The sequence below is a fragment of the Humulus lupulus genome, chromosome 8 (assembly GCF_963169125.1).
Source record: "Humulus lupulus chromosome 8, drHumLupu1.1, whole genome shotgun sequence".
NCBI lineage: Eukaryota > Viridiplantae > Streptophyta > Magnoliopsida > Rosales > Cannabaceae > Humulus > Humulus lupulus.
Genome location: NC_084800.1, coordinates 81,762,428 through 81,778,124, shown reverse-complemented (window position 1 = coordinate 81,778,124; position 15,697 = coordinate 81,762,428). Strand labels below are relative to the sequence as shown.

General features: G+C 33.0%; 1 protein-coding gene across 1 annotated transcript; it reads right to left on the bottom strand.

Moving 5' to 3' along the window:
• Positions 1–9,482: 9,482 nt before the first annotated feature.
• On the bottom strand, positions 9,483–15,483 carry LOC133795708 (uncharacterized). The gene is made up of 5 exons (XM_062233163.1): positions 15,301–15,483; positions 15,020–15,135; positions 14,384–14,465; positions 9,650–9,700; positions 9,483–9,530 (listed from the first exon to the last, which is right to left on the bottom strand). Exons 1-5 carry the CDS (start codon positions 15,481–15,483, stop codon positions 9,483–9,485), a joined length of 480 nt encoding a protein of 159 aa, XP_062089147.1.
• Between the last annotated feature and the right edge of the window lie 214 nt (positions 15,484–15,697).

Here is a 15,697-nt window from a genome sequence, read left to right as displayed (position 1 = left end):
GAGATATTGGACAAAGTGGGACCAGTTGCGTATAGACTAGCCCTACCGCCAGCACTAGCCGATAGTCACAACGTCTTCCACATCTCGATGTTACGCAAGTATGTGTCAGACCCATCTCACGTCCTCAAGTACGATACCATAGCACTCCAGAAAGACTTAAGTTACGAGGAACGACCGGTTAGCATCCTAGATAGGGGGATGAAGCAGTTACGGTCCAAGAGCTTTCCTATAGTTAAAGTCCTATGGAGCAATAGTTCTGAACGCGAGGCAACGTGGGAGTTGGAAGAGGACATGCAGAGCCGGTATCCGGAGTTATTTGGTAAGTAAATTTCGAGGACGAAATTCTTTTTAGTAGGGGAGAATTGTAGAGTCCAAGAACTTTACTTAGCTAATTGTTTAGTAGTATTATAGTATGTTTAGTGTTATCATTGTTACTTTGGATTTTTGGTTCAGACCGGGAGTTATTTGGACACTCATAGTAGTACTTATAGATTTTCTAAGTTTAACCTATAGTTTAAGAATATTAAGTATAACCTAAGGTTTGATTAATGTGTCTGATATTAAGGAATATATTATTATATTATACGGTTTAGACATCAACCAATAGGATTTTAAGCACATGTTTTGAATGGTAATTAAGGATTTAGTATTTTTGAGGATTAAATTAAATAAGGGTAAAAGTTTGAATGTATAGGGTCAGTCAGCAGCTTTGAGCACGTTGAGGGCTTAGTCAAGGCTGTTTACTCCATTCAAACTCAGCTAAAAATGTGTAAATTCGTGTTTAAATATTCAGCGTATGCCGATATATCGCAGCTATAGGGGGCGATATGTCGCAGCACGTAGATACGGAAAACACGAATCGATGCACGGTCGCCTCGGGAACAAAGGTCCAGGCGATATATCGCCTATAGGGGGCGATATATCGCCTCCACCAGCATGAATTCAAATACATTTGAATTCTTTTCCCTTCAGCCATTCAAACTCCTTCAACAGTCCAGCATCTTCTGAACGAGTCTTCAGCCTCTGCTGAACGATTATTCAAATGATTTTCACCTAAAAAGCCATTATTTTTATTCAAGTAAAATCAAGATATTTTCATTCCCAAACTCTATAAATAGGACCTAGTACCCAGCCATTATTCACCATTTGCTCTAAGTTCAGAGGCTGCTAGTGTTAAGTGAGTGAGAGAGTGTAAACACTTGGTTTGGGGAAAAACTATAAGCTTAAACATCATAAGCTTATCAAACACTTGGGAAGTAAGTGAGTGCTATAGTATTTCGGTGGATGTTAGATTGATCTTGCAATCTTTGAGGTAAACCCAAAACTCTAGTCCTTTCTGTATTCTATGTTATTTCTTTTCTCAAAACCTTCTACTCAGTCCCCTAACCTTATTCTTTTTTTTTGGTTAGGGAATCCAAGTTCTTAAGCACTTAAGTGGTGGTAAGCATATTTTCGTTTAATGGTTTAGTCTTCCTATTCTCTTTCATTTCATCTCCTTTCTTTAGACTCACCCTTGTTCATTGTGGTTTTAGGAGTGTTCCAAAAGTCCTAACTCAGTCCATTTTATCCCGGTAACTTTGGTAAGGAAAATAGGCTAGAATTAATATGTTATGTGCTTATGTTATCTATATGTTTATGTTATTAAAAGTGTTATGATATGTATATGTGTATGTAGGCTTGGGCATATGACCCATATGACTAACAAGACCCCAAATGGGTTATGGGCATATGACCTACTTAGCTAGTAGGACCCCATTAACCCCATGGGCATATGCTTGTTTAGTCTATGGGACCCCAAGTAATAATGGCCATTATAATAAGTGTATGTTATATGTATTATGTTAAGTCTTTATGTTTTCTTATGAAATTGTGTATATGACTATGTGTTAGGTTTTTCCTTGCTGGGCATTAGGCTCACTCCTTTCTGTTTATGTGCAGGAAAATAAGCTTAGAGGCGGTAAGATTCGTGATGCTTGGGAGGATGTGTATCGATGATGAATGGAGTCAAGGGGCCGAGCGTTATCGATTCGAGGATGTAGTCTCCTTTTATGTTTTTTATGGTTTTACATGTATTTTCCGCATTATTATGTAATGTCTTTTATTTTAAATCTTATTTTGTTTTAAAGACAATGGGATCCCAAAATCCTTCTTAGTATTCTGTTTCTTTGTAAATAACTCTTATTTTCAAGTTACTCAATAAATTATGGTCTTTTCGTAAAATGTAAGTTTTTATGTATAGTTTCGATAATGGTCCAATTAGTCTAGATTAGTGGGTCATTACATGATCTCAACGAAAGCACCAAACTATTGACACCACTTTTTGTCAACTTAAATATGTAGAGCAATAAACAATTTATTAGGAAGAAAAGAAAAGACTCAGATTTTTAACATGGTTCAGCAGTTTATACCTATGTCCACGAGTTACTGTTATTATGAACTCTCCGCGAAATCTTCAAGTGAAAGCAATTTGGCAGTCTTTCCCAGTACTAAATTATGCGTGAGTACAAAAGACCAAATCCAGGCAATTTATAAACCTGGTTACAGGAATATCTTATCCCTAATTTAGGGAAGTTACAACATATATTCAAATTCAAATAAATATTTGAATAGTAATAATACAAAATTAAATGTATTATTTAAATAAAGATCCCATAAAATTAGGGATTTGACACACAATCTTAACTAATCTGAAAAGAATAGTGATTCCAAATCAGCCTATCCGTTTGGTAAATGAGTCATCGAGCTTGATCATTGCTTCAACGTGCATTTAAGATCACTCATAGCCTCGAGAACATCATTCCAGTTGTCGCCTCCTCCTCACTTGCTAAGTCTGTCGAACTCATTACTAGAAGAAGGTTAAACGCATCGAGCCTGCAACTCATGCTCGAAGGCTGATGGCATATCTAGAACCATGTGACTGACATTCCATGATAATTTGCACAAGTGTAATGTGGAAATACATTCATTTCAAGCCTATGCTTTTACGAGCCTACGTTTCGAGATTGTTTACTTAATCTTTAAATTTGAGTGTAACAGATTAATTTAATAAATTTTACAAATTTAGATTACCATCATTACTTTTTTTATTATTAAAATACTATGCCATCAATTTGGCTAACCACTCCACACTAGCTATATTTGTCTAGTCAAAAAGTAAATTTCTATTATAGCTAGCCTAGAAGAGTTATGGTTGGAGTGGTAAAATGTTAAAAAAATGTCACATCATTAGCTAAAATAGTTATTTCTTTAACATGGCAAGTAAGGTTTGAGTTGCTCTTTGGTGTCAAAAATATCATCTAGTAACCTTGCTTTGCACTTATCAACTTCCAAATTTAGAGAACACATTACTCTATAGGAGGATTCTCCGATGCACCCCCCAAAAAAGGCACATCGGTGCACCCCATTGGTATTTTTGGCTTAGAAAGTATTTTCGGCAAATTTTTTATGATCGTGTAAATTGTAGTTATTTAGAGCATCCTGCAAATTTTTAGAAAATTCCAAATAATTTATAGTTCTGAAAATAAGGTTCAAACAGGTTACCTTCCACACACATAAAAAAAACAGTCACACGTGCAACAAACTATTTGAACTTTGTTTTCCACAGTGTAAATTATTCGAAATTTCTAGAAAATTTGCAGGATGCTCTAAATAACTACAATATACACAACCAGAAAAATATTTGTGCCAAAAATACTTTCCTAACCAAAATCTAAAGGGGGTGCACTAGTGTACTCCTTTTTGGAGAGGGCACCAGAGAACTACCCAACTCTATATTATCCAACAAGTGAATTATTTGATTAATGCTTCTTACGCTGGCAAGGTTCAACTTAAGAGACGTACCAAAATTGCAATAAATCCTTATCTTATTAAGGAATACTTAATTTATCTGTCATGAACAAAATAGAATACTTAAGTAGCACAACAAAACCTCGCAAGTTAATTTACATGGCATGTTTTCAGCTCGAAGTGGAGACTTTGGCTACTTTTTCGTTATGAGTTTATTTCTTAATTAATTACTGCAATGCTTCTCTAATCTTTTAAGCCCTAGATCTTATTATATTTTATGATTAATTTTGTAAACTATGTTGATTTACAATATATTAAACTTCAATTAGAATACTATCTCATCCAAATTATAAATTAAATATAAATCATAATACATAAATAAAAAAAAATATCAAACACCAAAATACAAAAACACCTAAAAAAAATTATGGCAAACAAAAACATATGCTTTATAAATATATACAATAAAGAGTGGAGTCTTAAATTTAATTGAAATGGAATAAATATAAATATAAATAAAATGTGACACTTATAAAATTAAATTATAAATATAATATACAAATATTTTCTTTTATAAGTGATTAATCACATTAAAGATGGAAAAGAAACACTCATAGTTGGATGAATTTTTTTATCCAAAGAAGCTTATTGTTTGGCCTAAGGGCATGCAACCAAAGTCATGGGCCACAAAGGAGCATTGCGACTAATATGAAAAGGAGCTCCTCGGAAATTCAGAAAATACAACTTTTTAAAATAAAAATACAAGCAAGTTTGATAAAACAAACAAGATATTTGATGATTAATAAAAATAATAGAGGTTATTTAAGAAATTATTATTTTAGAAATAATAATATAAGGAAAAATAAAATATATTGATATTTTATTTAAAAATAATTATACATGTTATTTATAGACTATAAATAAATAAATAAAAGAGAAAATTACATCTTGTATAGGTTTTTTTTAACAAGCCTATAAAAATAAGGTATTCTTTCAAAAGAACTTATTTTATGGCTTTTTTTTTTTTTTTAAGTGTAACGTCCCAAATTTCCTAATAAGGCTTAGGGCCTTGATTTAGGGGTTGGGAGGGCCATAATTGATTTGATATGTGATTATGTGATTACATGCATGGTTATGTGAATTATATTATGATATGATGATAACTACATGCATGTGGGCTCATTTCTTATTAGAAGGGCATTTTCATAATTTTGGCCATTGAGATCTAATTGCATATTTATGTTCTTGTATGTGATATATGGGTGAGACCATATTATTATGTGGATATGTTTGAGTTATTCGGCATGAGACGATCCTAGGATGCAAGTTAGTGGTTTTGTCATAACGGGATTAATTACCGGGCTTGGGGTGAGTCTATGGGTAAATTGGTGTTTAATACATTATAGGGAATGAGCGGGTAATGGAATATGATTTATTAATTAGATGCGGATATTGAGAGTAACGGGAATTAGATGACGTTAGTTATGATTGGCGGGATAGGTGGGAAATGAAAATTATGCCCTTGGGTAGCTTTGAGGAATTAAAATTGCCCTAGGGGCATTTTGGTCATTTTGACCATTATATAAGCTCAGCTAAGGAAGGTTGTGGAATTAGTTGGGCAAAAACAAAGGTTACTCTTTCTCTTTCCCGATTACTTCCCTCTTTTTCTCTCGGTTGATTTTGAAGCTTGAACCTTAAGGGATTTGAGGACTGAGGGCTTAGGACTGTGTTGCAGTAACACAAAGGTTCAATTCTAGGATTGAGGTAATGATTTTTCAGCTTGAATCTCTGGTTCTTACTCTGTTTTTAAGGTTATGTTTAAGCTTGGGATTTTGATCTTAGAAGTGAATAATTGTTGAGGTTTTAAGTGTTTCTAGGCTTGGGTTTTGATGTTAGTATGGTGATTATGTTGTTTATATGATTAGTTATGATTTTGGGATTGTTTGGTTGAGGTTTAGATTGAAGGAAATGCAGGGAAGCTAGGTTCGCGAGGTCAAGTCGCGATTGAGTTTATGCAAGTCGCGACTTGAATGTGTTCCAAAGCCTCCCTTGGGCTTTGTCAAGCAGGCGCACCACGATCCACAAGGTCAAGTCGTGGCCCACCCTTGGAACATAAGACAGGGGACCTCTCTTCCATGGGGGTGCGTCAACCCTTGTGGGCAGGTCGCAGCCCGCCTGTCCCTTTTGTGCCAGGATGGGTGTTAGCGAGTTTTAAGTGCGGGTCTCCAATTCTCAAGGCTCTAGATCGAATCTACTAACCATTTTAGTAGGATTCGAGGTCCTGGGAGCTGGGTTTTAATCTATGAACCTTTTATTACTTATTTTATTGATGGGATTTCATATTTGGTTATGATTAGGTGACCGCTAAGGGCCTAAGGACAAGATCGTTTTCAAGGGGTTGTTCTTCATTTATTTTACGCTTAAGTCTAAGGTAAGAAAACTGCACCCAGTATGTGATACATGTGATGTATATGATACATGTGGTTATGACATAGCATAAATGTTGAATATGGAATTGATCAGAATTTGAGTCTCTGTAATTGTGCATGATTATGATTATGCTTATTAGTTAAGCATGTTGAATGCCTTATATCTAGATGTTTGAATGTGCATGATTATAATTATGCTAGTAATTGTTGATGATGCATGTTGAGTACTCTATAAATGGACAATGGTTTCATTACTTATGTCTGGCAGCATGGCTTACTTGTGAATGGCATTGACTTATTAGTCAGAAATGGCATTGGTTTTTAGTATTGGTCGTGAAGCTTTGACTTATCAATCATGGTCGGTCCTAGTACTGAGCTCTGGTCGAATGGTATTGGATTATGAGTCAAGAGTGGCATTAACGTGTTTAATGCAAGCCGAAATGATTAGATCTAATCAACATGAGCATTAAATGCTTGACCGACATATAAATCGAAGAAAACTAAAGCGCTTGTCTATTCTAATGGCTAGTTACTCAGAGCCAAGGCTAAAAGGCTCAGGTGACTGAAACGTCACATGCCTTGGGGCGTAAAATCCCAGAGAGACTTATTAGTCATCTATCCAGAGAGACTTATTAGTCATCTATCCAGAGAAACTTATTAGTCATCTATTCAGAGAGACTTATTAGTCATCTACCTCAGAGAGACTTATCAGTCATCTACCTCAGAGAGACTTATTAGTGATCTACCCTTAAGAGAGAGACTTATTAGTAATCTACTCAGAGCACATAACTCCATCATCATTTATTAGTACTTGCCTGCATGCGTGAATAGAGTTATTATTTCTAGGCATGCTTATTATGATTTGGTGACATGTTATTGTTTGCTTATTAGCATGTTTGAGTTTTCTTGCTGAGCTTCAGCTCATGGGTGATATGTGGTGCAGGTGAAGGTAAAAGAAAGTTGGACCATCCTTGAGTAGGAGAGCTTAGGTGATGATTTGTACATATGCGGCTGCTCGACCACCACGACCGAAGGTTTAAAAAGGAACTAGGGTTAAACCTTATTTTGCAACTTAGGTCGGTTGGTTGTAACTCTTTTATTGTAATTAATCTTTAAAATATATTTTGGGATCCCAATGTAAACAGTAAACGTTTTAGTGAAGCGTTGTCTCTTTAACCAAAAATTTTAACCCTAAACTATTAATCAAATGTAGTTACACGATTATGGCCAAATAACTCGTTTATCGAGTTTATCATTGTTTAAAATGCACGGCATAATGGTCTCTGGGTAGTAGGGCATTACAACTTGGTATCAGAGCAAACCAAGTTTAAGGGTTCCTATAGACAAGTTGGGCATGTACACTCGTCACTAAAGATAGCTTCACTCAGGGTATGGTAACTATTTATATGGTTATGTGCTTAACTACTTAAATAGAATGTAAATGCTTTACCTGCATATTGTACTAGGGAGAATGAGATTTTGATAGAGCTTTGCTCTTGACTATTAATATGATTACATGATCTGTGAATATATATATATATATATATGAATGTGATAATTACATGCTGGAGTTGGAAGCATGGTTTGTATGTTGGAAGAGCAGGGGTTGTGAATTGATGAACAAGTGCTATGTGCATGTTTTTAACACTGCGGTGGTTTGGTATGATTTTTTCCGTGGGGAAGGCTTTTAAAAATGCTCATCATGTTTAATGGGTCAAGTTATTGACTGCAGATTCAATCAACAAGTTTGTACCCAAGGCAGATAATGAGACCTGGTGGTGGTTATACTGGGGGTGGGGATTTCAGCCAGGGTTTGAGTTCTTCACATGCCCCTCAGAATTTCTAGCAGGTGTTTATAGATATGCAATTAAGATTGTAGAGGCAAGAAGAAGAGATTAGGTGTTTGAAGCAACAACAAAATCTGTTAGGGAACACCTCTTCCTTTGTTATGCTAGGAGTGGCACTAGTTTTGGCTCAGCCTAGGGTTGAGAACAGGTGGGAATTTCTTTGTGGAAGATTCCAGGAGTATTACTCTTCAGTCTTTGAGGGAGGCCTAGATCCATTTAGAACTGAGCAATGGATGGGCATTATTAATTCCATTCTCGATAGTATGGGGGTGGTAGGTCATGATAGGGTAATCTGTGCTACATATGTATTGCGGGATGATGCCCAGACGTGGTGGGAAGTGGTATCCCAGACAATAGATACAGCTATGATGGGCTGGAAAGAATTTAAGCAGCTATTTAATGAAAGATATTACTGTGATGCAACCAAGATTGCTAAGATGAATGAGTTTCTGAACTTGGTTCAGGGAAATGCAACAGTAACCGAGTATGTTAATAGATTTGATGAGTTGGCGAAGCTTGCTTTTGATATGGTACCCACAGATGTAGCTCGGAAGGAAAAGTTTTTCTAGGGATTGAATCCTAGAATAACTTAGGGGATTAGAGTTGCCCTAGTGCATGAAATCTCTACCTATGCTCATGTGGAAGAGAGGGCTCTTGCTGTTGAGAGCACATGAAATCAGATTGAGAAGGAGAGTGTTGGAGAGCATGGAGCTCAGACAGTGACACCTCCATTTATTAGTTCGAGCAAGAATAAGAGCTGGAGGACTTATCCAAAATGCGCTTAGTGTAAGAGACGTCATCTGGGAGAATGCCGAGCAAAGACATGTTTCTTATGTGGAATCACTACAAGCAAAAATGCTTTTAATAAGACCAAAAATGTATTATCAAATATATACCATAACACTTTTTGATGTGTTAAGGAAAGTGGTGTTATAGTAAGTGGGAGCACTTTGCATAACACTTTTCCATAGTTATAGACATGTGTTATGGTATAGCCTACGATAACACTTTTGTTGTGTTATTTTAATAATTAGATAAGTATTTCATTATGCGATTTATAAATAGATTATAAAACAATTTTTTGTGCTTATAAAGTAGTGTTATGATACACTTTATAATAGCACATTTTCTGCATTATAGAAAATAGTTTACATAGCATAATTTTATGCTTATAAACTAGTGTTATTGTAAAAGATACAATAACACTTATTTTGTATTATTCTAATATTTGGATAAACTTGAATTATTATTATATAACACTGTACATTATAATTATTTTTTATTGCTTTAATTCAAACCCGCTTCATTTAATATACTTAAAACACCCTTAAATTGTACAAATATATTTTTGAGTACCGGTACAATTTAGGAAATGTATACAAAGTTGGTAAAATACATTCTTTGACTCTAAAAACTTCAACTACAAACTTTGTCTAGCATTGCTCCAAAGAAAGACATCACAATATACCTGCACATTACAACAACAACAAAAAAGTCCTTTAATCATTAAGAACATTAGACTTGTCAAAGACTAGCTTATAAACAATCAATCAATTACAAAATGTCAGAATTAGAACTCATGCTTACAAGTATAATGTCTGAACTGGCCACTAAATGAGGCAAAGACGTTCCACAAAACTGATTTATTAGGGAAAGTAGACCAAGAAAAAGCAAGAGTAGCCTCATACTTAGAATAGTCTCATATCTTCAATAAAACCAATAAGCAAAACCATAAAATGAATGACCATCACAAACATAAATAACTATTCATGGAATGACTAATCATATCTCATTCAGTTACTCCATTCAGGTAACATTAGTAAACCATTATATATCATTTTAAGAAAATTTTATACACCTATACAAGAAAAGGCAAAAAGCAGCAGTGAAAATTAGATCCAGTACTAGCATTCCAAAGTAAAAAACGAAAATAGCAAATTAGTAAAACATAAAAAACAAACAATGCTACAAAAAATGCTAACTAAAAGGTTTTCATCTACACATAGGACATTAGTTTTACTTGGTAAAATGGCTAAATGAAAAGAAAAAGAGAAAATAACCCAACAACTAAACACAGTTCAATTACAATTAAGCTACTCAACATATTTAATTGTTTGTACCAAGATTGTATCTCCAGGTAGATAAGAACTAATTCTATCTCTTATTAAGACTACTGGATCTTTCTCTTGCCATTGATTAAATATGATAACAATTTATCAAATATTTGACTCAAAAGGATAAAAAAATTAATCAGTTAGGTCAATGTTTCCAAGGAAAAAAAAAGACTGCCATTTAAAAAAAAAACCTACAACTTAAAATATAACAAAAATCCCAGTCCCATAAGAGAAATTTTTCAATGCCCAAAAAAGAGGCAAAGATTAGCTAAGCTACTAATTAATCCCAATCAAATATTATAAAATATAATTAGGTAAGCAAGCTATGAATTAATTAAAAATTCAAAAAATAAAGGCAGAGAATAATGTATGACATACATATTGATATGTATATTCCAACATGACAATGTTTCTATGCAAGACATAAGCTAGTTAAAAGTGTACTTATAATGGAATATGAGAATTCTCACAAGAATACCATGATCCAGGGCACGTGGAAATTTGAACTTACAAAAACCAAACACATCAAAGTTAAATCAAGACATAATATAAATCCAATATCCCAAAGCTAAAAGGTAATGTGAAAAAATAGATAAAAGTGGAAGAGGCAAAACAACAAATACTATGAAGACAAAATATATACACAAATATCAGATTTATAGTTTTTCTAAATATGAAATAGAGGGGAATCCATAACAGCAAAAACACACCTAAGTACAAGATCCATGAATCTAATGAAATTGCATGAGCTTTTCTGCACCTGCAATACAGGACACTTGAAACTATCCTTAGAACACTTGAAACCTTTTGCTAACTAAATTATAGTTTGGTTTTGCAATTCTCAACCTAACTTGTTTATTCCCACCATCATAATTAGGATGCAATTTAATGATATAGAAAATAAAAAAACAATAACATTTTCAAGAAAAAGTATGTATGATGTTGTGCCAAATTTCGTTCACTCTACTTTTTTATTTGTTGAGCATGCCTAGGATCACAAAACACTTGCCTTTAAAATTTTGTGATAACCTTAAGTCACATTTAGTTGGTGGTGATGTAACCATGCTCGCTGAGGCATTTGAGCATATTGGAAATTCTCTGGTCGTTGTAAGTTTTGGGATCTCAAAGCCCTTGTTTGAGGATTTTAATGTTGTGGATATGAGTGTGAATCGTAGCAAGAATTACATAATAAGAACATTGTTTCAGAAAAGATTTAAAGCTTTTACAAGAGATTCCACAGCAGGGACAAGTTCTAAGTGTGAGACAAATCCACCAATGAGTTTAGGCTTTGGGGAAATATTTGAAGCCATTAACTCTGAAGGAAAGGCAAGCAGAGATCAAGAGAATAAGCTTACATCAAATTCTCAAACAATTAAGGTAATCTACTATACTTGTTTATAAGACTATTTGATGCAAAAATAGAAATACCAAATAAATACACAAGATGAGGAAAATTAATCACCTAACTTAATGTTCATTCTAAACAAACTAGCATCTTCCCATTCTTTCAAGTATGTAAAATTTGATAGAACTAAAAAACAAGGTTCATGCATGCATTAATTTAGAGTTGTTCAACTTATTCTTCAATATGAAATTAACTAGCAAATGAGGTAAATAACTAGGCATGCAAGTTATAAAACTTAGTTGGATCTATCCGTAGCTTTTGATGGGCACTAACATAACTTTTGTTTTCCATTTAGGAATTTGTTGCTTAATGAAAGCAAACAAAACTTGCATAATTTTTTTCAAAACATATTTGCCCTCTAGAACACTACTTTTCCTATGATATATATGTTATAACTACTACAACAATTGCAGCAGAAATAAAACACATAGCACAATAGAATAAACCATCAAGAGTTACCCTATAAGTTTTATAATTTGTAGCAAGAAATCACAAAAGAGAAGCCAAAGCAGTAAGAAATGGATTCTCACTTCACATGTATTAACCAGCAGCAAAAGATGTATCACTAATGACAATTAAAACATAACTAATGGCTATGTCTGGTAAAAGCTTGAACTCATATAGTAGAACACTCTAATAAAGTCCAATAAATACTTCAAAAACTTACATCAAATGCTTTACTCCAAAAAAGGAATATATATAATGTTAAGTTGTTTATAACAACTTCAATACATGATTCTGTCAATATAATTAAATCAATTCAAGCAAACACAATTTATTTGTAAGAAGATAATACATAATTCTAGATAAAATCTTACATCAATTCTCATATAATAGTGACCTAACCATCTATCAATACCAAGTAAAACAATTCAAACAACACACAATAAGTTTTCTTCCTTATATCACCGTAACAGACACATTTTTTTTAAGACCTACTTCTCTAAGACACACAAGTTTTCAACCTTCCGTTATCACCGCAACACACAATTTAAATCTCAGAACCTACTTATCTACGGATGAATATTTAAGATATTCAAACTCCTCTAACATTTGTATGATATTAATAAAAGAGTTAAGAGAACATACTTGCGTACCTCTTGCAATTAATAATCAAGTTAATTAACTTTGCAATGCTCCTTGCCAATTCGATCCACAACCTAAAGAATATAATCAATACCTAAAAGATTAATACAAAATTAAAATTAAATGATACAATAAGTAAAAAAATTCTTTTATATATTAATTTTTGAGTATATATGGTTATCATATTATTATAGGGACTAAGGAAAAGAATAGTCAAAACTAACAGTGTTGAATAAAAATGAAGAATCATCATTCAAACTTGATTATGCACTACAGAGCAATAATTCAAAGTACTTGACAAAACTTGATTATGCAAACTGAGAATTCCCCTCATAATATTTGCAATGCTAATTATTGAACAACCTCAAAATCTAAAGAAATCTTGGACAGAGAATAGTTTCTTTTTGTCGGGATAGTCATTGGAAGGGCAACATATATGTGGTACAAGCTCAACTAGCTCTGCCAATGATAGATAACCAACAACATATCATTTTCTTTTACTGCAAAAGATAATAAGACTATTAATAAAACAACTTTCAACTTATAATCAGATTGGCAAACACAGTATATAACAAATGCAGGATATTAGTTTTCTATGTATAATACCTGCAAATGACTTGACTAATTCGGTAACATTGAAATTTGGTAGTAGAATGACACGTCCTGAAATTTGCACATATTTACTTTCTACTTAATAAACCTCTTACGCTCAAAACAAAATCATGATAAATGAAGAAGAAGCAATGCTTCCAAAAAAAGAATATGTAAAATAGGCCATGTCATGGGGGGTTAAAGAATATGCCAAATTAAGAAAGGATACAAAGTTGAGAATCGATAGAATTATTCCATCAAATAGTTTTATGCATTATTTGAGCAAATCTTAGTAATATATTCTTCAAAAAAGACTGTCTTAAGCAGTTAGACTAATTTTTTTATAGATAAATCGATACAAACATAGCATATCAAATAAATCTAAATAACATTATCTTACTAATCCACGAAAGTAATCTATCTCTCACTTCCAAAACATAAACTTTGAAACTGATAGTCAATGCAACGAAACAACCAACAAATTAAAATTAACCCATATAATATTGACAAAAAAGAAGACCAAAAAATACTCAATATAAATAGAATAAATATACTAGAAGATGGGTTATATGATTTGATATATATATATATGTGTGTGTGTGTGTGTGTGTGTGTGTAAATATAATATGATAAAAATGAATTATGCCACTATAACATAGAACGTATGTATAACATATGTGTAAATATAAAAAACAAGTCAGATGAATTAACACAATAACAAATCATAACAAACCATAGTACACATTCATGACCAAATCAAATCTAAAAAAATTAACACAATAACAAGTTAACTAAATCTTTGTTAAGACAAATATTAACATAACAAACCAAAAAAATTATGGTTTGAAGGGCACCATCAAACCATTTTTCGAACCGAAAGATGCACATTTACACAATCCACCAGTTTGGTGCAACTTATTTTACAATAACCATTGTCAAATAGACTTAATAAATTAAACATGTTTACAATTAAAGTGTAAATAAAAGTTTCTCAAACAAATGGTTTCTCTTCAATGATTTTAATTGCTAGTGCAGGATCCTTGGGTTAAAGTTTATGAACAACAAGCCTAAAATGAATAAACTACTGAAGTTGCACTAGACAAAACATGAATGAAGAAACCTAACCTCAACTCTCAACCAGCAACCCAGTTCATATTGAGCATTTTTATCACGCTTGTTTTCAGCTTCTACTAACAATGCAGCACCCCTGATATGAAAAAAAAAAGAGAAAATAAATAATCAAAAGGATATAGTGATTTAGAGAAAATAATAACAATCGACAATTAATTCAAATATAAAGAAAAAATTATGAGCATATTAAATTAATCAACAATTGAGAGAGAGAGAGAGAGAGAGATAGAGAAAGAGTAATAAATTGGGGGCCATATCATCTTGAAAATTTTCTTTCTTTATCATTTTGCATTCTAGAGAAAAAGAAACCATTTATGTAACTATTTCCAAAATTTTATATTTTTTTAATAACATAGAGAGGGCTGCTTCACCAAAATATTGAATTTTATCTTAAACAACTTTAACATCTCTAGTCAAGAAATTAACATGGCCAGATCCATACATACCCAAAACTAGACTATCATCTTTTTACCCTCTTATTGATAGAGAGTCCATATATTTTTCTTCTCCAAAGTTGAATTTTGAAACATTAAAATAGTCATGATATCTCTTAAATTGAGTACAGATCATCACCAACATCAGAAAAGGTAAGTTGATAAACAAAAATGCCAATTATAAAATTCTCCTTACACTGCTTTACATGCTCCAGGAACATGATATTTCATATGCAATCTGGACAACCAATATCTGGCATAGGTGTTTGAGTTGTCTGCCTCTAGAGCCAACTCAAAATTTTCCTTTGCTGACTGATACTCATAAAATTTAAAACATGCATATTGTTAGAAAAAGCAAAAAAAAAGGAAGCTAAATTAACAAGAAAACGATACATTTAAGATTGATTCCAAAATAAAAGAAGAGATAAACTAATCAATTACTTCAAAAATAAATTAAAATTGACAACATAATCATACCCTGGGGAGAGGAATAAGACGTTTATCATGGAACTCAGCATAATCAATGACTCTGTCTACTTCCTGCAAAGCACCATACCTTTTAGCTATAAACTCCATGTCCTTCTTGTTCCTACTATGGATCTCTCTCTTTTGGTTGAATAGAAGAAGACCAACTGTAGCGGGCCCCTGTTGAGCCTTCATGATGAACTGCCTTATCATCTTGCTCTATATGAAATGACAATCATCTACAAATGGAAAATACTTGCCAAAGGAGGAGAACAAGCATGACATTATCAAAGAAAATGAATCAGACCGAGCAACTCATTCGAAGAAGAATCAGATCGAACTCAATTTTAAAGATTATAATCGGGTTCTAGCCATTAAATCTCGCAGAAGAACAAACACTCACACAAAT